Here is a 20835-nt window from a genome sequence, read left to right as displayed (position 1 = left end):
ATTATTTGGAGAAGAAGCTAAAAAAAAAAGTCGATTTCGAAGATCGTCCGACGAATCCTCAAAGTCTTGCTTTTTCCATGGCCATCTTGGCCCGGAGAAAAATCCAAAATCTCCAAAAGGGAAAGACTTTTACGGGCTGCAATTGGGCGGACAATGTCCTCGTCACCCTACTGCGTCCTTCAACTCTGAACATTTTCGAAGAACGGAAAGAAGGTTGTTGCACCTCAACAGCTGATGAGATACGAGAGCAGCCCACTAGACTGGAAGCAGTATCAAGCTGACGAGGCTTCGGGCCTGAACGTGCTTTGGGGCAAACAAGAAACGATCCAACCAGCTCTCTGGAGAAATGTCACAAACGATGGATGATGGATGCAGCAGGTAATGACTATGAAGCCCGACCTTTCCCCGAAATGGGGTTTCTCACGGATCTCATGTCATATCATGTCATATCATGCTATACATGGGAGGCCTTCTCTATCAGATGGACAGTCTTCGGTACATAGACTCGGGTAATGCTCTGGCTGTTACAACACAAAAGGATTTCCGTCTTGTGAAGGGGAGATTGAAATGTGCCTGAGCATCTCGTAGATATGGAAGCAAACGTGAGTGGTGAACGAACCTGGCTGGTAAAAGTGCTTTGCATATAGCCGAGGACATAGATGTCCATCAATCTTTCTATGTACAGCTAAATCCGAGTACAACATATGTACGAGGTATGTATGTGCAATATATTTGTTCCGTCAGTCCTTCACATTGTACAACTTCATGCCATGTCCCGAAATATCTTCATTTTCAGTCCTGTTCTCCTACCGCTTTCTCATCCTTGTCCCATACAGCCCAACCATTTGGGGGGGTATTTATTATATGCATATCCAAAACAATCGAAGCCATTGCAATCGAATATTACCAAGTCATAAGTCGTAAACCAAATTTCGTGGTGGGAGAACTGCCGAAATCCAAGTGTAAATGAAGTGCCGATGAATCAATCTTCGCCCTTCCTTCCCCCGGGCCTCACACCCGCCGCCCCATTGACGTTAGAGCCGAGTGCCCTGCACTTGACACCTTTTTACCGCTGCCTTTGCTGTGGCCTTAGAGCATAGGCAGAGCAGCAGCAACCGCGACTGCAACAAGTAGACCAACGGACGATCCCACTTGGTTGCCAGCGCCCACAAAAGTAGATGCAATAGGTGACGCTTGCGTGCTTTTCGAAGTGCTCGCTGAAGTAGACGAGCTCCCTCCAAATGTCCATGTCTTGGTGGGCGTGCTGTGGTTGGAGGCTGAAGTTGTAGAGCTCGTTGTGATCGGGGCAATTGTGGGCATACTCGTCCATTCTTCCCACGTTGATGTTGGAGCCTCAGTAGGTGTGGTAGATGATGAAGCGGAACTCCAATCTTCCCAACTTGATGTAGAGGTTTCGGTAGGTGCGATAGTCGGCATCGCAGAACTCCAGTCTTCCCAAGTTGACGATGGAGCTTCAGTCGAAGACGCAGAACTCCAGTCTTCCCAAGTTGACGATGGAGCTTCGGTCGACGAAGCAGAAGTCCAATCTTCCCAACTTGATGTCGGAGCTAAAGGAGGCGCGATAGTCGACGACACGGAAACCCACACTTCCCATTCGGAGCTTGTAATCTCGGGAGCCACAGGAGCCGGCGAGGTTGGGATCGCCCAGTCAGACCACGTCTCTGTGGCCTCACTTGTAATTGTGGCCTCGGGGCTGACTGAACTCCAATCGATCCACTGAGAAGCTGAGGATGTACAAGAAGTTGTGCTCGAGTTTGACCAATCTTCCCAATGAACAGATGACGTGGCTTGCGGCTTAGTAGTCGTCGTTGTTGTTGTTGTTGTGTTGGACCAGTCGTTCCATTGAGCTGAGCCTGAGCTAGTGCTTGCAGAGGAAGTAGTGGTGCTTGTCCGAGTACTCCGCCCTCCCCCAGTGCTGCTCCTAGAAGTGGTGGTTGCTGGTCCGCGCTGCTCTGCACAGTATGTGACCAACGCCCCTATCACGGCCGCAACAGACTGAGGCGGGGCTGTTGAAACGACACAATATTGAATGGCGGCAACGGAATCCGGGTTGCAAATGTCCCTCTGGTCCGAAGAGATTGAAGCAATGCAGGAAGCCAAATAGTCCCCTTGAGATGGAGCAGCTTCTTGGGCCTTTGGAAGTGCGGAAGACAATGGCAGCAAAGCGAGAGCGGCGGCCGCGACGGCAGCGGATCTCGTGCGTGATGAGGCCATGGTTCGATGAGATACTAGTGCTTGTGTAAGGGTTGACTGTATTATTGTGAAAGCAGGAGAGGAGCAGTTGGCCGTGTATCCAAGGATTCGATCAGAGCTTCTCCTCAGCAATGTCTTGGATAATTGAAAAGGGAAGGTGCACAGACCTGCAAGCGACCCTGCGATATATACCCACGAGGCCGGACCTCGAACTGTCCAACCCAGCCTCCATTATGAGAGGAATGATTGCATTAAGCCTTGACCAGCACGAGGCTTTAGGACAGTCGGTGGCTAGAAAGCCGAAACAGATCTGGACTGATGTAAGATATTGGCGGTTGTGGAGGAATTCACAAGGCAGGGAGGCGGACGGGTCGACATTGCGCAATGCCAAGCTTTTTCCAGATCGGTTTCCTCTATATCTATTGGCTGGACTCTGGTAGGTGGGAATTCCAACCTCCCCGCACTAGTCCTATTTGGGGCAGCGTAAACAAAATTGGATGGTTGGTTCATGGCTGGGTATGGGATACGTTCATCGCTATCGTGGCGAAGTTAACCTTGGGCCGTGATTCTAGACTCTGAAGAGATTTGCTACGAGGTATCGGTACTCGGTCCACGGGATAACCACAGCATCATACGTCAATTCCGTGTCACGTGCACAACATTTGACAGTGTACAAGGTTGTACCTGGTACTGTTTCCCGACCTGTCTTTTTCTAATCGGTACACATGTGCGAACATAGGGATCGAATCGCTCCTCGCATGACGACCTCACAGAAGTCATATTCAATGTCGGTGTGAGCAAACAAAACTCTCGTCATTCAGTTCAACTACTGAAGCTTGAATCGCCACGAGAGATTTCTTCATGTGGCTAGCAGTTGCGCACTCTGGGGCTCTAACAATCGAAGGCTGGGTGTCTGGGTGTTTCAGCCTTGACGGCTCCACTGGCGTTTACGATGACTGCGTCGTATACCAAGTGCCTCGTACTTGGTGTACCGCCCTCGTCCTTCGGCTGATTACTACTAGTCGTATTCTCATTGCTCGATTATGCTACCAAGGTGGTCGCCTCCGCACTCACATCATATGACCCACGATCATGAAAGTCGAATGTCAGGTCCTTTACCAAGTACCTCGAAGCTAGTGTCCCAACCTTATTGCGCATGCATATTGGTCTGCAATGCTCTCAGACCTGATGGCAGAGCCGAATTTAAGAGACGTGGGTTAGCGGTGAGGATACGGCTGACTTATGTAAATGCAGGGTCCGACCTATTCTCCTTCCCCAGTAACTTTCTTTGAGGAGCACCAGCACCACAAATTCGCGGCATTGAGTCCTGCTATCTAAGTCCCTGCATACAGATATTCGGGCGAAATATTTTCTGTAGTGTTAGGTTTGTAGGTGCAGGAGTGCACGTAATCCCCTTGAATGTGTCAGCCTGTTTCCACGAAGAAAGGGCTGAAGTGGCTGGAGGCTGAACATAAGATCGCCTCATCTGTCAAAGCACAAGATATTGATGGCGTCAGCTACACCGCCCTCTCCCACCCCGGTAGGACACCAGGACCCCTAACTCTTCTCTGCTCGACAAGCATCGGCATAGTGTCATGATCGGCTTGGGAATTGCATTTCAGACCTGCATTCTGTCCACAAGAATGCCCATTAGCCTTCTGCAACGAGTGATCCAACCCACAAAATGGAGCTTCCATTGTAGTCGAAACTGGCATGCATGCATGGTCATTGCGCTGGCATTGTGCGACCTTTCAGTGACGTTCGAAAGGGTTGTTCAGGCAACACAGACTCGCACAGACCGCCCTTCAATCAATCATGATGCTGTGGGATGCGAGGTTATCGGCGGGTTGCACTGCGCCGGTCAGGAAGAGAGGGGTGTCGCCGTTGCGTGTCCTGTCTCTGCATCATTTATCGCACGCGTGACCAAGCTGTTTGTCTCGCCCCTTTCCGAACAATGCCCTTTCCGGGGTGTGTTCCTTCGGTCTCGAACTTGGTAATACCGGAAAAGGGGCCGCATGACTGTCTCTGCGCAATCGTACCAGCAAAGGACAGGCCAAAGAATAGTGGCAGAATCCTAGCACCTTGAGCCAAGGTCCTCAATTTGGCTTGGCATGAGGCTGCACAGGTGGAGCGTCATTAATTAATTCTTTAGTTGAGATGCGCGGCCAGAGGCGGAAAGGCGCAGGCGCAGGCGCAGGTGCAGCCACAGGTGCCAATGTTTGAGATGTTTGCTCTTCTTGTCCCTTCAAACCACCACCACCAACTTGGGAATCCCGCCATGATTACTTGATCCTGGCCTCTCTTCAACCCGTGACGCATTCTTTGTGCCTGCCTGGATCATTCCAAACGGGACAGTTATTCTACATGAGATTATCCGTTCGCCTGGCATCCCTGGTCCTCATCCCTCTTCGCATATCATCCCCTTCCCGCCATCGACTGTCATCGAAGCCTCTGGCCTCGACTGCTCGATCTTCTCCCGCATCTTCCACCCGCACCTTTGCCACAGTCATGAACTCGGTCAGGCGCATAACAGACGATTTGGAGAAACCAGACCTTGACGACCGATCATACCGAGTTATCGAGCTTTCTAACAAGCTCGAGGCTCTACTCGTCCACGATGCAGAGACCGACAAGGCCAGCGCAAGTCTCAACGTCAATGTTGGAAACTTTTCAGACGAGGAGGATATGCCGGGCATGGCTCACGCCGTGGAGCATCTACTCTTCATGGGCACTGAGAAAGTACGCGCGGACGGTCCATCTCTGTTTTATCTCTCTTGTTCTCTTGCTGACCAACCCAACAGTACCCCGTAGAAAACGAATACAGTTCCTACCTCTCCTCGAACTCTGGGCATTCAAATGCATACACGGCCGCCACACAGACAAATTATTTCTTTGAGTGTGCGGCGCAGCACGAGTCGAATGACAACCTTTCCAACGGTGCAGTCAATGGGACTGCCGCAGGCACAACGAATGGCTTGTCGAGAGGGCCGCTGTACGGAGCGTTGGACCGATTCGCACAATTCTTCGTCAAACCACTCTTTCTGGAGAACACCTTGGACAGGGAGTTAAGAGCGGTGGACTCGGAGAACAAGAAGAACCTACAAAGTGACGGATGGCGTCTATCGCAACTGGCAAAGTCGCTCTCGAATCCCAAGCACCCGTTCCATCACTTCTCGACAGGCAACCTGCAAACCCTGAGGGACGAGCCCGAGAAAAAAGGTGTCAAGATTCGTGATGAGTTCATTCGTTTCTATGAACAGCATTACTCTGCAAACAGAATGAAGCTCGTCGTGTTGGGTCGCGAATCCCTTGATGAACTGGAAAGCTGGGTAGTGGAGCTTTTCTCCGAAGTCAAGAACAAAAACTTGCCTGAAAACCGCTGGGATGATGTTGAGGTCCTGAGCAAAGATCAGTTATCCATCGAGATCTACGCAAAGCCGGTCATGGAGTCACGCTCTTTGGAGATAAGTTTCCCGTGGCAAGACGAGGAGGATATGTTCGAGACACAGCCTGCTCGATACATCAGTCACTTGATCGGCCACGAAGGCCCTGGCAGCATATTGGCTTATCTCAAAGACAGAGGTCTGGCTCAAACCTTGTCTGCTGGCTACCATCCTGTGTGCCCAGGATCTGCTTTCTTCGAGATCGATATCGGATTGACGCCTGATGGGCTGAAAAACTATCACGAGATTGTCAAGATTGTTTTCCGGTACATTGGGATGATGAAAGCAACGCCCCCAGTTGCCTGGATGCACGAGGAGATGAAGAATATGGCGGAAGTGGATTTCAGGTTCCGTCAGAAGTCTCCTGCAAGCCGATTTACGAGCGCTATCAGCTGCGTGTTGCAGAAGCCTGATTTGCCCCGCAACTGGCTGCTCAGCAGCACCAGCAAGTTCAGAAAGTTCGATGCTCAAGCCATTGCGCAAGCTATGCAATATCTCCGCGAAGACAACTTCAGGCTTATGATAGTGTCTCAGGAGTACCCTGGTAGCTGGGATCAGAAAGAAAAGTGGTATGGGACGGAGTACAAAGTGGAGAGAATACCGACCGACGTGCTGTCAGACGTTCGAAAAGCTTTGACTGACCCCGAAACTGGCGCCATAGCGGAACTCCATCTCCCACACAAGAATGAATTCATTCCTACCAAGTTGGACGTGGAGAAGGCGGACGTCAAAGTACCTGCAAAGGCGCCCAAGTTGCTTCGAAATGACGACAAGGTCCGCCTATGGTGGAAAAAAGATGATACATTTTGGGTGCCGAAGGCCAATTTGCACATCAAGATTCGAAACACCGTTACCTCTGCAAACACTGCCAATTACGTCAAGACAAATCTCTTCATCAACCTCGTCAAGGATGCTTTGTCGAGCTACTCGTATGACGCCGAGATATCTGGCCTCGCCTACGCGATCGGGCCAAACATGCTTGGCTTTGATATTCACGTCCATGGCTACAATGACAAGATGGCTGTCCTCTTGGAGAAGATCTTGACGACGATCCGGGAGATTGAGGTCCGAACCGATCGTTTCGAAATCATCAAAGAACGTATGGCCAGGAAATATAAGAACTGGGCATATCAGCAGCCATACTATCAGATCGGAGACTACACCCGATGGTTATTGAATGAACGGTCTTGGATGAACGACGCCTATGCCAAAGAACTTCCGCACATCACGGTAGACGACATTAGAACGTTTGTTCCAGAACTCCTCCAGCAGGCACATTTCGAAGTGCTGGTCCATGGGAACTTGTACAAAGAAGAAGCCAAGAAAATCGGCAACCTCATCGAGACAACATTGAAATCACGCGCTTTTCCTCCTTCGGACTGGTTGTTGCGAAGGAATGTCATCATCCCGGAAGGAAGCAACTTCGTCTACAAACAAGCGTTGGGTGATCCCGACAATATCAACCATGCGATCGAATATTATCTAGACATTGGCCATGTTATGGACCTAGACCTGCGAGCGAAAGCACAGCTATTCAGCCAGATGACGGATGAACCCGCGTTCGATCAGTTGAGGACTAAAGAACAACTTGGATACGTCGTATGGAGCGGGACCCGTCCTGCAGCAGCCAGGATGGGTTACAGAGTGCTAATTCAGAGCGAACGGGACCCAGACTATCTCGAAACCCGGATCAATGCCTTTTTACTCAAATTCAAATCAGATCTTGAGTCGATGTCAAATGAAGAGTTCGAGGGCCACAAACGAAGCCTTGTCAACAAACGATTGGAGAAACTCAAAAATCTCGACTTCGAGACCGGCCGGTTGTGGGCGTACATCAGCGGTGAATATCTCAACTTCTACCAAGTGGATAGAGACGTCGCCGTCATCCGACAGCTCACCAAGGATGACATGAAACAGTTTTATGCTCAGTATATCGATCCAGAGTCCCCAAAGCGAAGAAAGCTTTCAATTCATCTCGAGGCTCAAGCCACAAGCTCAGTGCCAGAGATTTCGCCTGCCGAACAAAAAGATCAGTTTGTGGGGCTCCTTGAACAAATGCTTAGATCTCTGGGTGTTGAGGTTGACGAAGGAAGATTGAAGGCTCAATTCGAGAAGGTCGACCTTTCAAACCTGCCCTTGGTCTCGAATGCAATCAACGAATACCTTGGAAAGTCGACACCCGCCTTGAAGAACGATGAAGTCCTCGAAAAGATAAAAGAAGCTATCCCACAAATGCAGATTGCGCTCAAGATCAAGCCAGTGGAGTCGGCCAACAACGTCGTTGAGGTGGCCGCACAAATCCCACTCCCCGTCATAATTAAAGATGTGGCGATGTGGAGAGCCGGCCTGGAAGTCAGCAAGGGACCTGTCCCAGTTGAAGATCTGCAAAGTTTCGAGGACCTTGAATCCAAGCTGTGAGGTTGAAGGAGATCCCAACGCTGCCTTTGATACAAGATGAGTAAAAACGGCACGCCGCTCCACCCCCATCCGCCCAAGGGTGATGCCGCCCTGTGCCCACCCCCAGCTCGCATTCGCAAGGGTGAGCCAGGGTGAGGGCTACCCGTGTCTCACCCCTCGAGGGGCTGGAGCACCGGGGGCCTCAGCGATGAGGGGATCATCGCCTACACCTGTATCTAGGGGAAGAGACGGCCGCAGCCGCCTGTGGTTGGTGTGTTGGACTCGCCTTACGCTGGTCTCATCTTGCGGTTGGGCGAGGCCCGTGAAGTCAAAAGCGGTGTTTTCATTGTTGCGTTACGAGACTAGAGTTAAAAGTAGGGACGTCCTGTAGTGCCTGGGTGCATAAAGAGGACGACAACAAACTGTGTTCACTGCTCGTAGTAGAAGCAAGGACTCGAATAGATACATGGGGAAGCCAACTTGTCGCCTCTTTCATTCGCTATGACACCATCACCACCCGCGACCTCAACCACGGGTCTCATAACGCTCTTCTACGACCTCAATCGACCTAGGGAAACACCTTTCCTCTCCCGCCATTACTCCTCTCGATCAGTGACGTCTTACCGGGACGACATCTATCCTTCCTTGCCCTGCATTGCCCTCTACATCCCGGAGCTCTCAGTCGCCATCATCACCTGCTACCATGCTCAATGCCTGCCTCTTCTCGGCATGCGTGATTGTATGTCGTAGAAGAATAACTCGTACCAGCGAATCGTCATTGTCAAGGCAGACTCGGCACAAGGCATGGAGATTATCCAGGCAGGAACATCCACCCACACCGTGCTTCGATTACCAAGGCAATCACTCTCATGAGCAACAAGGCGAAGACCAAGAGATCCAAGCGATACTAATCGGCGGTGACCCGCCTGGCATTATCGGTGCGAAGTGCGGTGACAACGAGGTGACCTCTAACGACTATAAACTTCCTAACCCATTAAGAGCCCTCATCAATCTCCGCACAAGAAACGCACTTTTTTTTCTTCCCGTTGTTCGAAACATGCAGTCCACAAGCGACCTCCAGGTATGACAGCTTCTGCGTAAACTCAAAGAGTCATATTCAGACCTCTTAGAACGATAGAGCGATGGGAGTAGCGCAAACTCTAGATAGGTCGCAATGCCCAGAGTCCCGCGGTGGTTTCCTAACACCCCGAGAGCCGCCAAGTGGCTCGAAATGCTGTAGATTGGATGTTTCGGGTGATCGGAAAGCTATTCGACCGCCAAGAAGATACCAACATCACGAGGTTTCACAGGACTGAGGATTTTGAGTGAATTATTGCGACAACATATGTATATAGCACATAGCACAATGCCCACAAGTCATGGACCAAAAGGTCTAGGTTAGATTTGTGAGTGTGAGGTGTTCACAAACCTGGGGCAGTCCCCGGTGGCCAGTGTGCACGATAGCTCCACACAGTACGGTGCAGCTAGTCGGACCCCGTTTCAATATAGCTCTAGTTAAACTCCTTGATGGCCTGATTGCATGATTGCATGATTGAACGATTTGTTTTGGATCAGGTGCTCATCGCCAAGTTAATTCCAGCGGTGGCACACTTGCGAACTGTGTACCGTCCACCTTCGTTGTACAGCGGCGTGTAGACACAAAGAAGGGGCAATTCTTGTGATTCTCGTTAGATAGTCTACCCCATATAGACTGAGGACGACGGACAGATTCCAGCCCGTATATCTATGTGTGCTAAACCCGATTTAAACGGGTGGATTTGACTAACCCCATCTGGAACCAATCACGATAGTCGCCAGTCAAGCTACCCCACATGGGTCCACAATCGAGCTCGCCTCCAGATTACAACAAGATAAGGGCGCACACCTGGCATAAAATGGTCACTAATGCCCATGCAAGACTCGAGATCTCTCACAAGCGTACATTCCCCGCCATAGTATCTCAGCACGATGCACACTCGTAAAGTCGCCAGCAGAGCAACGTCAAACAGAGGATGTCTAACCTGCCGGTAAGATGTGGACCTCCAATACGATTGGATTGGCCACGGCTCCATGTTCTCGTCCTCGAAGTCTTGCAAGATACTGATTACTAGAGATGAACCCAATAGGTTTCGCCGCAAGAAATGTGACGCTCAAATGCCAACTTGTCGAGCATGTGAGCGTAACGTCCTCATATGCACATATTCCGGAGAGACTTTATCGAGGGACGTCGGCGAAACCAAGAGTGCACAAGACGCAAGACTCGGCACGCACGCTTCTTCGTCTGCATCTTCGCTCTCGCGGCCTCGAATGCCCACTCAGACTTACAAAACTTGGCTCAACCTCTGCAAGCTGTCAAGTGGCCAATCACAAGAGCCACTGCCGAAACCACTTCAAGTCTTGCCCACCATTGGACCAGAATCGAAATTCCTCCATGACCACTATCTGCACCGGACCGCGTGTGCTCTGTCAGCGGCACAGAAGGGACAAAGCCCCTTTGTGAACCTTCTGCTGCCACTAGCGTCCTGCTCAGATCTAATCTTGCAGGCCGTCCTCAGCCTCAGTGGCGTTCATTTTGGCGAAGAGGACAAGTCGAGTCAGCAAGCCGTCGTCACGTACGGGCATTATGCCCAAGCACTCCGTGGTCTGAAGTATGGGCTCACAAAGTTTGCGTCAGGTCAGACCGATCTCGCACTGGAGCTTTTGTTGGCAACGCTGCTACTGTGTTTCATCGAGGTAACGAACTGACTGGTCACAACATGATGGTGCTCGCTTCTAACCCGTCACTACTAGGGCATCAGAGGCGATACAGAGGGAAACTCGTTTCACCACCTCAATGCGGCCCGACAACTCTTCCCCGTCATGTTGGCCAACACAGAGCAGTTGGTCAGTTGTCGTGAGATGGTATTGTTCGTGACAGAGTTCTATGCATACGTGTTGACGCTGTCATCCTTCACGTCCAAGACGTCTGTGGTTGACGACGCTCAAGTAATATTTAACGCCCTGTCGCGGCTCAAGACCCCGATGACCGGGCCCTTTTTCGGCTGCGCTCGGGAACTATTTGCTCTGATACCGTCGGCGGCTGCCGCAATCCGATATCTCGACCATGAGCCTCGCACGAATGAGCAGACGCAGCAACACGATCCGTCATTGACGACCAATCTCCGCTCCCGAGTACTGTCGTGGGCCCCAGCACCGATTTGTCGAGATGACCAGGTCATCGCCGGCAGGCTTTACCAGCTCTCGATTCTTCTCCTGTTGAACAACACTGAAGAGCCCGGTGAGATTGAGGGCGGCGACTTCCCGTCCTCGTCAGAGGTGCTGATGTCGAATTTCGTCGACATGCTGCAGAATCTCAATGTCGGGGCCGAGATCACAACCACGCTGTGCTGGCCGTTGGCCGTGGCTGGATCATACGCATACGACGTCCATCATCAGCAAGTGATCAAACAGTATCTCGTGGAAATGGAGGCACATTACGCCTTCAAGAACCTCACTCTCTTGCGGACACTATTGCAGCGCTGTTGGCAGGGTCGGACGGAGGAAGATCAGGCCAACATCACCTCGACCATGAACAAGCAGGGGATATCTGTCATGTTTTTTTAAAGGATGGGATTTGGACGCCGTATGATGACAGAGCGGGCTTTGGGCTCTAATAGAACACGATGTACACAAAATAACAGTCTAAGATCCGTGCTAGCAGACATGACTAGTTTGTGGAAATAAAGGGAGCTCCCCGCGACCAGACTGGACTCTATTCATCCCAAGTTGGCGGCACGGGTGGCAGGCAGACGACTGTCTTGATAATAGACCTCAGCGCCATGGCACTAATGGATTCTCAATTCTTCCAATCAGAGCTCAAGCCGCCGTTATCGCATTGACAAGGCTTAATACGACACTTGGTCTACTTGACCTTGACTTGGCGAGACTTTGAGACTCTTGCCCAGTTCCTCCCTCACCCGCCAATGTCATGCGTCTGTACTGTGCGATATGAATTGCCGAGATCTGAGAAACCCCTGCATCGAGGGGAGGGAGACCGGCTCTGTTGCCGTGTCCTCGTGGCGACCACCACAGATCTATCCCCCGAATAAAGGTTCAAACGATCAATGCCCGGGCGGAGCTTGACACTGCCGCTGTCGGTTCGCGCTTATCATGGTCGTACCGACGTCCATCTGCGGTTCAGCTCGAGGTTGTTGAAACTCTATATCCTGTGTCCTATCAATACTTATCTGAATCGCCGTTAGTCATGGATGGTCCTTTTTACTGCTTGGAGAGACGGCATACTTGGATGCATTTCATCTTCTGCATCCTCATAACCAGTCTATAACTTCTCTGCAGAGTGTGAAGAGGGCGCTTGGTATCATTATCCCTGAGCAACATCGACCATGCCTCTACTATCACCACGTCTCCCTGAGCGCTTTACTATCGCCATCTTTGGTGCTCAATTTCATGGCGACAGTCCATCCGAGGCCAAGAGTGCTTTGATCGACGATTTTGAGGGCGCACTGGAGAAATCAGCCGTCTCTGTAGAGAACCTCTGGCAAGACGACACTGAGCGCGGCTTGGGACTCTCGCGGGTCTGGGTCAGCTATTGGAAATCGCCGTCTGACTATGAGGCATGGTGGAAGTCTGCGGAAGTGAGCCGGTTCTGGTCGACGCTGCCTGACGACAGTGGTTTCTGGAGAGAGACGCTGCATTTCTCCTCGTCTCGTTTCGTCACCGAGACGTCTCAGGACATTCCAAACGGTGTTGGCCACCTCGGCCCTTTGGAGCAAGTGACGGAAAAGACGGGCTACTGGGGCTCCTTGCGCGATCGCATCAAAGAATCCACCGCCACAGACAAGCTGCCGTCACCGTTGGCATCGATTCCACCCCCTCGAGCCCCGGATGGCTCCATTCGCCGGGGGCGGGTCAAGATGACCACCTTCCCGAACAACATCTCTTTCGTGACCGAAGGTCAAGATCACAATCTCATGAAGGACGATGAGCTCCAAGTGTGGTCCGCAAAGTTTCACTGGGCCACCAAACGCTTCGTCACCAACGTGGTCAGGACGCCGCCTGAGAAGGGCATGTTTCACACCCGCCTCTTGTCATGTGCCGGACAGCGGCACCATCAAAGTGCAGCCCTCGACTGTGCAAGACGACCCTGACATTTTTCCCCAGCTGGAGGTCAACCGCACGGTGGAGCTCCTGTACCTGCTGGACTTCCGGTACATGGAGCGCCTGGGCCGGTCGGACAAGGCCCATCTCGCCCTGCGGCAGAATTTCATGGACGACTACGGCCCGGATGGAGTCCTGGCCAAGGGAGACATGTGCGTCTGGGCCGACTGTGGAGTGCTCAGGGCCGAGGACATGCTAGCCGAGTACATCGGATGCTACGAGGGGACCGGTTTCCTGGCCTACGACCATCACCCCGAGTTCAAGTCGACCACGACGTCCAGCTCGAATGGTGCGTGGTCGAGGGTCACGAGCTTCCTAGGACTCAGCTGAATGCGTTACATATCTACATGTACTGTAGCTTCTGAATTTTAGTTCTTTTCACACGTAGCAGTGGTGTTTATGATTTTTCCGCTGATCAATGACTGTATTTCCCTGCAAATTCCTATGGACGCCCCTTTAGAGTGCTAAGTCTATATTACAATGTAAAACGGTCTATTCATTGACTTTGTTTCTTCCCACTGATGACCGTGGGAAATTGCATAAGCGAGCCCCAGTTTTGATTGTGTGCGGTTTTGTCCCTGTCTGCACAACAGACATTGACTTGATCAAGGTTTATCGATAGAGCACGACTTGGCCGTATCTTCGAGGAACCACCGGCACACCATCAGCAAGGACTGACAGCGGGCAACAATGTGACAAACCCAATCCCATCGGCCCCTACAACTACAGCGGACTGATACACATCTACATAGGCTTCTGGCGACTTCAGACTTGTAACCTGTCATTGGATGGTCTGGTGCGATCAGCCACCACTACGATCCAATCACGAAGGATGTTGTTGGTATAGCAATGCGCGCGCTTATCAGTATCCCCAAGGCCCAGCCAAAGCCCTGATATGGGCATTCTTTTTTCACATCGGGAAACCAAATTGAACACCACATATTCTGCTCTTCTAACTCAGACCAACGGGAACTATCGGGGCCGTGTCTGTGACATGGCGCAATCGGGCTCAGGGTGCACACCAGCCAGGTCTAATCTGAATCTACAATGGTCCCGTCTTGCCTTGTCGCTCGGTGCCGACCACGGAAATCTGTCTACATGGCTCTATAAGAAAGATGGCCCCCCCCTTTTGGGCTCTTGTACGCGTATATGTCGCCAGTTGCCTACCGTTTTGGTCTTTATATGCATAAGGGACTATGAAATCGTTGGAAGTCAAACAAGTGACAACATCAGCAATTCGACATGGAGGAGATTCAGCCTATCGTTACAAAACACGGTGTCACGACGGACGTTGTCGCCTTGCCGGATGAAGTCGAAACGTTCGCCCCGTCCAGCGACCGAAGCCAAGCCGACTACGAGCGTGAAGAGCTTGCGAAACTCATCCGTTCGGTGTTCGATAGCTTCAAGCCTGAAACAACCTTTGAAGAGATGAGGGCCGGATGGGAGAGCATGTTCCATGGTACAATACCGAGCACGGGGGCGACGTCGCAGAAGGTCGAAACGCCCGACTTCAAGGGCGAATGGATTACAGCACCAGAGGCCGAGCTCGACCGCGCTGTCGTCTATCTCCACGGAGGGGGCTATTGCATTGGGTCCATCACCTCATACCGCGACATGTGCGAACGCCTCTCCAAGGCGACCAAGTCGCGCGTGCTCGCGGTGGACTATCGACTTGCCCCGGAGCATCCCTTCCCGGCAGCCCTTGACGATGCCGTCAGTGCATATCGCTGGGTGTTGTCGCGGGGTATCAGCCCTCAACGCGTGGCAATTGCGGGCGACTCGGCCGGCGGCAATCTCACCCTGGCGACCATGTTTGTCGCCAGGGAATCCGGTGACCCTCTTCCAGCATGTGCCGTGCCCATCTCTCCGTGGATCGATCTGGAGCACAAGAGCGAGTCGATGACGACCATGGACGAGCTGGAACCCATGTGTCACAAGGCCGTGCTGGACAAGTGTGCCGATCTCTATCTTCCCTCAGGAGACAAGACAAGTCCTCTCCTCTCGGCTCTCAATGGCGATCTCACAGGTCTCCCACCACTATTCGTCCCCGTCGGAGGCTCCGAGACTCTCCTCGACGACGCGCGTGCCCTCGCACTAAAGGCCAAGGAGGCCAACGTCCCCGTCGAGCTGAAGATCTACGATCGCCAATTCCACGTCTTCCAGATCTTTGCGAGCAGGATGGCCGAGGCGCAGAGTGCCATAGACGATATAGGCCGGTTTGTTCTGAGTCATATTCCATAAAGTAGTTACAATCTAACAATAGATTTTGTCCACGGTCTCAAGCCCTTACTGCAGCATCAGCACATAATTTACTAGATAACCTGTCCGCTTGTAGGTTGTGACGAGTCCGTGCTGGCTTGAACCACCCACCCAGAATGATCAATTGCTATGCCGGGGAATATGCCGACACGTCAAGTCACAAGCTAGGTATTCCGGCCACCACCCATATCTGTTGTTGACAATACTAGTCTACCTCGCTAGAAATCGAGATTAGGAGACTGGAAAGACGTGATCGATATATTGATATACTGACGAATAACCACTTTCGGTCAACGATGTAAGGGGGTCAACGACCTGACCTGCAGCTGATCGAGACTCAGGAACATCAAACTTTCTTGATAAGCGCGCCGACTCCTCTCGGCCTTTTATTTGACTTCTCAGGCATATGACATCGACTGATAAGCGCGGGTATTCGATAAGCAATCCATACCAGATGGCTTTATGGTTTGATATGGCTTTTGGACCAATTATCCAAGCTAGAGGGTCTGGCTCTATAAAGGCCTTATATATAGTCCAGACCCGATGGAAGAAACTACCATGGTCATTCCGGTCACTTTCACAATCATCAATAGCTGTCGGGATCGAACAATACCCAAAAGTATAGCCCCTCGAATCTCGCAGCCATGTCGGGCAACCAAATCGAGCCGCCCTTCAGTCAGGGCTTTGGCTATGGGTACATCATCGGTGTCGGTGCCCTCTTCGCCATCGGCATGTGTGTGGTATCCTGGGGGTTGAGCCACTTCTTCGCCGAAAAGCAGACGTCTGAAATGTTTATGACGGGCAAGAGATCGGTAAGTTGGTCAAGTCCTTGAGTTTCATTCTTTCCCGCTGATCTCTCTAACCTCCAGGTCAAAACTGGCTTGACAGCTTCCGCCGTCGTCTCGTCGTGGACGACGGCTGCTACCATGCTCACATCGACCACCGAGGGCTATCTGTTTGGCATATCCGGGCCTTTCTGGGTAAAGAGCCACTTACTTGGTCACCCAGTCAATCTGGATTCCCAGCTTACATTGTGTGTCACAGTACGGCGCTGGAGCTTCGGTGCAAATCCTCCTCTTCTCGGTTGCCGCCATTGAGCTGAAGCGCAAAGCCCCAAACACGCACACGCTGTTGGAATTTGTACGCACGCGCTACGGAGCCGCAGCCCATTGCGTTCTGGGCTTCTATTCTCTCTTCTTTATCTGCGTCATGGGCATCAATCTCCTCGTGGGAGGCTCCGCCGTGTTCGCAACTCTTACGGGGATGAACCAAGATGCGGCGTGCTTCCTCTTCCCCGTGGGCGTGGTACTATATTCTCTGGCGGTAAGGGACAAAAGTCTGCTGTTATCACGCCCCTTATGACTGATGGGAATTAGGGAGGACTCAAAGCGACCTTTTTGACGGATTGGGTAAGGACTCGACCTCTTCAGACGCCGGGTGTTTCCAGCATTCTGACCTTCTTAACACGTTCAGGTGCATACAGTGGTCATCTACATGATCATGTTGATGTCTCTTTTCGTGGTATACTCTACCTCGAAGGTGGTCGGCTCGCCCAGCGTCATGTTTGATCTCCTGACGGAAGCTGCACAACTCCATCCCGTGGGTGGCAACCAAGACGGGTCATATCTCACCATGAGAAGTGTCCAAGGAGGCTTCCTGGGCCTGATCTTCGCTGGAGCTGGGTTCGGCGGCTGCGTTGACCCTCAACTCGCCCAGAAAGCCATTGCTGCCAACCCGGCCAGCACCCTGATGGGCTATCTCTTCGGTGGCACCGCATGGTTTTCCATTCCATTCTGTCTGGCCACGACTTACGGTCTTCTCGCCGCGGCGACCGAACATCTCCCTGCTTTTCCCACATATCCAAACCGGATGAACGCCTTCGAGGTTGCTTCTGGCATGGCAATGCCTTACGGTGCCATGGCGGTGATGGGTAACGGTGGCGCAGCTGCTATCCTGACCATGATCTTCATGGCGGTAACGTCCTCCTTTTCCTCCGAGACCATGGCTGTCACTGCTTTCATGACATACGATGTCTATCAAGCCTACATCAACCCCAAGGCCACCGGAAAGCAGCTCGTTCGGTTTGGTCATTTCATGGTGCCGGCTTTTGCTGTCTTTGCCGCCGCAATTGCAGTCGGACTGAACCATGCAGGATTCAACGTCTCATTCATGTAAGTTATCCGATGCTGGAGGGCTTGGGGGGACCTTTGTGGCCTAAAATTCTTCTAGTGTCACGGCCGTCGGTATCTTTGTCGACGGTGCTTTCATTCCCATGGCCTGTTCGATTTTCTGGCGTAAACAGAACCTCCTCGCCGTCACACTGTCACCCATCATCTCGTCGATCGCGGGTATCCTCGCGTGGTTCTTGGTCGCAAGACACGAATCGGGTCATATCTCCATTACCACGCTTTCAAGCAATCTCGCCCTTGTTGCTGGAAACATGATGTCTCTTCTCGGGCCGGTCGTGCTGGTGCCGTTGTTGACCTTCATCAAGCCAGACAACTATGATTGGGAATTACTCAAAAAGATCAAACTGGCAGAAGACGCCCTCGATGGCACCGCAGGGCTCGAATCCCCGCCACAGTTTCACGTCGTGGCAGAAGAGACCATGAGGAGTCCCTCGGAGGTCCAGCGCGAAGATGAAAACGCCATGCTCCTCCGAGCAAGGAGGAATGCAATCTGGGTATCCGTCGGCTTGACATTGGCCTACGTGCTCCTATGGCCTATTCCCATGTACGTTCCCCCTTGTTGGTTCTTGCCTAGCCCTCTCTGCAACAACGAGGGCCTTGTAAACTGACCAAGACGCAAATCACAGGTATGGTAGCCGCTACGTGTTTAGCAAGCATTTCTTCATCGGCTGGATTGTCGTGGCCTTCCTCTGGGCCTTCTACGCATCGACCGTCATCACGTTGCTTCCCATCTGGGAAGGACGGAGGAGCATCGTCGCATTCTGCCGGTTCCTCATCACGCCAAAGGCCAAGAGACTCGAAGCCACGGCCGAAATCGTGGAGAAATCCCACGTCTCGGAATCAAAATCAGCAGCAGGTCAAGTGACGATGGTGGCGACCCATCCTGAGAAAGGGGCTTCGGCGCAGGACAGCGAAACCCTCGAAAATTAAGCTGGACCACGGTAAATTAGAACGCTGGTATGGGTCCACGGTTGCTTTGACGACCGCAGATACGGACCAGTCTACAATCTTCATCTTCATGATGGATATGTGGTGGTGCGGCTGGCTGCGACATCGGGCCTCGAAGCGCCGAGATACATATGTAGTTGTCGAGGGTTGCGACACTCAGTTTCTGGTAGTTCTACCCCGCGATTTCTGTTTTGGCATCTCACCTCTAGACCAGTAGCAGGACTCAAATCACGTAGTATCATCATGATCTTCCATTCATCACAAACGAAACGTTGATCTTGGGGTTCTCTGGTGCTCGTTTTATGGACCGAAATTTATCCGGGTGCAAATATTCTGCTCCGACGATTGTCCTTAAAAGCAGCGCATATGAGCTGAGCAGCCTTTGTCTTCGCTCTGGCTGCAGTCGTGGCAGCGGACAGCATAGTCGCCATACACCTGTATAGTAGAAATCGATCTCAAGATACAAGACACTACATGATAAAATGACTTACGGATCTCGTAGAACATTTGTGCATCTTTCTCCATCTCTCGTTGATAATGGCGTCTCTAGGTTATGACGAGGCTGCGAGGCTGCGTACCCCAGAGATCTTATGTAGGATTTCTGTGCGGGCGCGTCGCGACATTGGCGCAGCTTTTGTACGCGCATCCAAACGGCCAGAGACCGTCCGGTGCTTTTTGGATTCAGCAAAAAAACTCAAGGGTTCACAAGTAATTGTTCATTTGTGTTCGCCTTCTCATACTCCTGTCTTCTGTCTCTTCCCGGCAGTCTGAACCCTTGTAAATCCACGCACCTTGAATAATCCGTGGGAATCATCTTGCGACTGATGAAGACACCACCACCATGTCGACACTCACGACCACCACATTGAAATCTTCCTATCCGTACGAAAATCTGACCCCACAGTCAATGGAATTTCCAAGAACTAACCTATTCCCTCAAGGCCCATTCTCCCACCTCCGTTCACAGCCAACCAACCACCCACGATCAGATTATATCCTCTGTCGAACTACACGTTTGGAACCAAAGAGACCCAACCAGAGGAAGACCCGTCGGTGGTGGCCAGGCTAAAGAGACTGGAAGAACACTATGAGAAATATGGCATGAGACGGACGTGTGAGGGCATCCTTGTCTGTCATGAACACAACCACCCGCACGTTCTGATGCTGCAGATTGCAAACGCCTTTTTCAAACTGTACGTTCTTTTTTTTTCCGTAAAATTCCTGGTGGCCGTCTCGGTCATGTCAGCTTGATCACTGACCGACCATCGTCTTGAACCAGGCCCGGGGACTATCTTCCCCACGATGCGGATGAGATTGAAGGCTTCAAGCTGCGGCTGAACGAGAGGCTGGCACCCACGAATCCCAAGGAGGGGGACACGGAATGGGAAGTGGGAGACTGTCTCGCACAATGGTTTGCATCTCCCGCCTTGGAGCGTCTATTGATGAATGACTCTGACACGACACTACCAGGTGGCGCCCGAACCACGAAACCTTTCTCTACCCATTTCTCCCCGCCCACGTCTCCCGGCCCAAAGAGCTCAAGAAACTCTACCTGATCCATCTCCCGCCCAACAAGGTGCTCAGCGTGCCCAAAAACATGAAACTGCTGGCCGTCCCCCTGTTCGAGCTGTACGATAATACCGCACGCTACGGGCCGCAGTTGAGCGCCATCCCGCACTACCTGTCGCGCTATCGGTTCGAGTATGTCGACGAGGAAGGGAATGTCGCGAGCGTCATGCCCGGCGGAGGCGCCCTACCGGGGCCGGACGGGAAATTTGAGGTAAAGGTCCTGAGCGACGGGGGAACGAAAGAGGAGAAGATGGAGAATGGCCATTGAGTGCCAGGTGCACCTCAAAGAGATGAATTCTACTACGACCCAAACGCACGACTGTCAGCTTCAGTGACCACGAAATCTCGCACCACACTCGAAGATCGGACGCTCTAAACTTGCACGACAGGTTGTCCAATGGCTATGTCAAGCAATATACTGTAATTCCTACGGCAGGGAAAATCGCTTGCTAAACTGTACGGCGGCAGTTCCAGGAATGGGATGAGAGATGATCCCTCCCACTTCAGACCCGTAGGTGTGGGCTGCAGGTCGGAGGTCGCAGGCTGGGACTCAAGCTCCAGCAATTTAAAGGTGCAGGACACATAGTTAGCAGAGGAACAAAAAACGAGCACAAGGCTGAGATCATGGTCCAGGATGCGGGAGGCAGGAGGGAGGACCT

At 52.0% G+C, this 20835-nt stretch overlaps 7 protein-coding genes across 7 annotated transcripts; 6 read left to right on the top strand and 1 right to left on the bottom strand.

Moving 5' to 3' along the window:
• Window positions 1–1089: 1089 nt before the first annotated feature.
• AYO20_00182 (hypothetical protein) lies at window positions 1090–2235 on the bottom strand (the record flags this gene model as incomplete). The annotated part of the gene is made up of 1 exon (XM_022638493.1): window positions 1090–2235. One exon carries the CDS (start codon window positions 2233–2235, stop codon window positions 1090–1092), a length of 1146 nt encoding a protein of 381 aa, XP_022505458.1.
• Window positions 2236–4722: 2487 nt separating this feature from the next.
• AYO20_00181 (hypothetical protein) lies at window positions 4723–8075 on the top strand (the record flags this gene model as incomplete). Its single annotated transcript, XM_022638492.1, has 2 exons — window positions 4723–4953; window positions 5016–8075. The coding sequence occupies 2 exons, from the start codon at window positions 4723–4725 to the stop codon at window positions 8073–8075; spliced, it is 3291 nt and encodes a 1096-aa protein (XP_022505457.1).
• A 480-nt stretch (window positions 8076–8555) lies between these two features.
• Window positions 8556–11657, top strand: AYO20_00180 (hypothetical protein; the record flags this gene model as incomplete). The annotated part of the gene is made up of 3 exons (XM_022638491.1): window positions 8556–8793; window positions 10450–10787; window positions 10845–11657. The coding sequence occupies 3 exons, from the start codon at window positions 8556–8558 to the stop codon at window positions 11655–11657; spliced, it is 1389 nt and encodes a 462-aa protein (XP_022505456.1).
• Window positions 11658–12436: 779 nt separating this feature from the next.
• On the top strand, window positions 12437–13541 carry AYO20_00179 (hypothetical protein; the record flags this gene model as incomplete). Its single annotated transcript, XM_022638490.1, has 2 exons — window positions 12437–13096; window positions 13176–13541. 2 exons carry the CDS (start codon window positions 12437–12439, stop codon window positions 13539–13541), a joined length of 1026 nt encoding a protein of 341 aa, XP_022505455.1.
• Window positions 13542–14453: 912 nt separating this feature from the next.
• Window positions 14454–15452, top strand: AYO20_00178 (hypothetical protein; the record flags this gene model as incomplete). Its single annotated transcript, XM_022638489.1, has 1 exon — window positions 14454–15452. The coding sequence occupies one exon, from the start codon at window positions 14454–14456 to the stop codon at window positions 15450–15452; it is 999 nt and encodes a 332-aa protein (XP_022505454.1).
• Window positions 15453–16114: 662 nt separating this feature from the next.
• AYO20_00177 (adenosinetriphosphatase) lies at window positions 16115–18589 on the top strand (the record flags this gene model as incomplete). The annotated part of the gene is made up of 7 exons (XM_022638488.1): window positions 16115–16282; window positions 16340–16450; window positions 16515–16793; window positions 16847–16879; window positions 16944–17641; window positions 17700–18203; window positions 18286–18589. The coding sequence occupies 7 exons, from the start codon at window positions 16115–16117 to the stop codon at window positions 18587–18589; spliced, it is 2097 nt and encodes a 698-aa protein (XP_022505453.1).
• An 859-nt stretch (window positions 18590–19448) lies between these two features.
• AYO20_00176 (hypothetical protein) lies at window positions 19449–20444 on the top strand (the record flags this gene model as incomplete). Its single annotated transcript, XM_022638487.1, has 4 exons — window positions 19449–19489; window positions 19549–19800; window positions 19887–20018; window positions 20078–20444. The coding sequence occupies 4 exons, from the start codon at window positions 19449–19451 to the stop codon at window positions 20442–20444; spliced, it is 792 nt and encodes a 263-aa protein (XP_022505452.1).
• Window positions 20445–20835: the final 391 nt, after the last annotated feature.

This window comes from Fonsecaea nubica (assembly GCF_001646965.1).
Source record: "Fonsecaea nubica strain CBS 269.64 chromosome Unknown Scaff1, whole genome shotgun sequence".
Classification (NCBI taxonomy): Eukaryota; Fungi; Ascomycota; class Eurotiomycetes; order Chaetothyriales; family Herpotrichiellaceae; genus Fonsecaea; species Fonsecaea nubica.
This window is presented reverse-complemented; position numbering and strand designations above follow the sequence as displayed.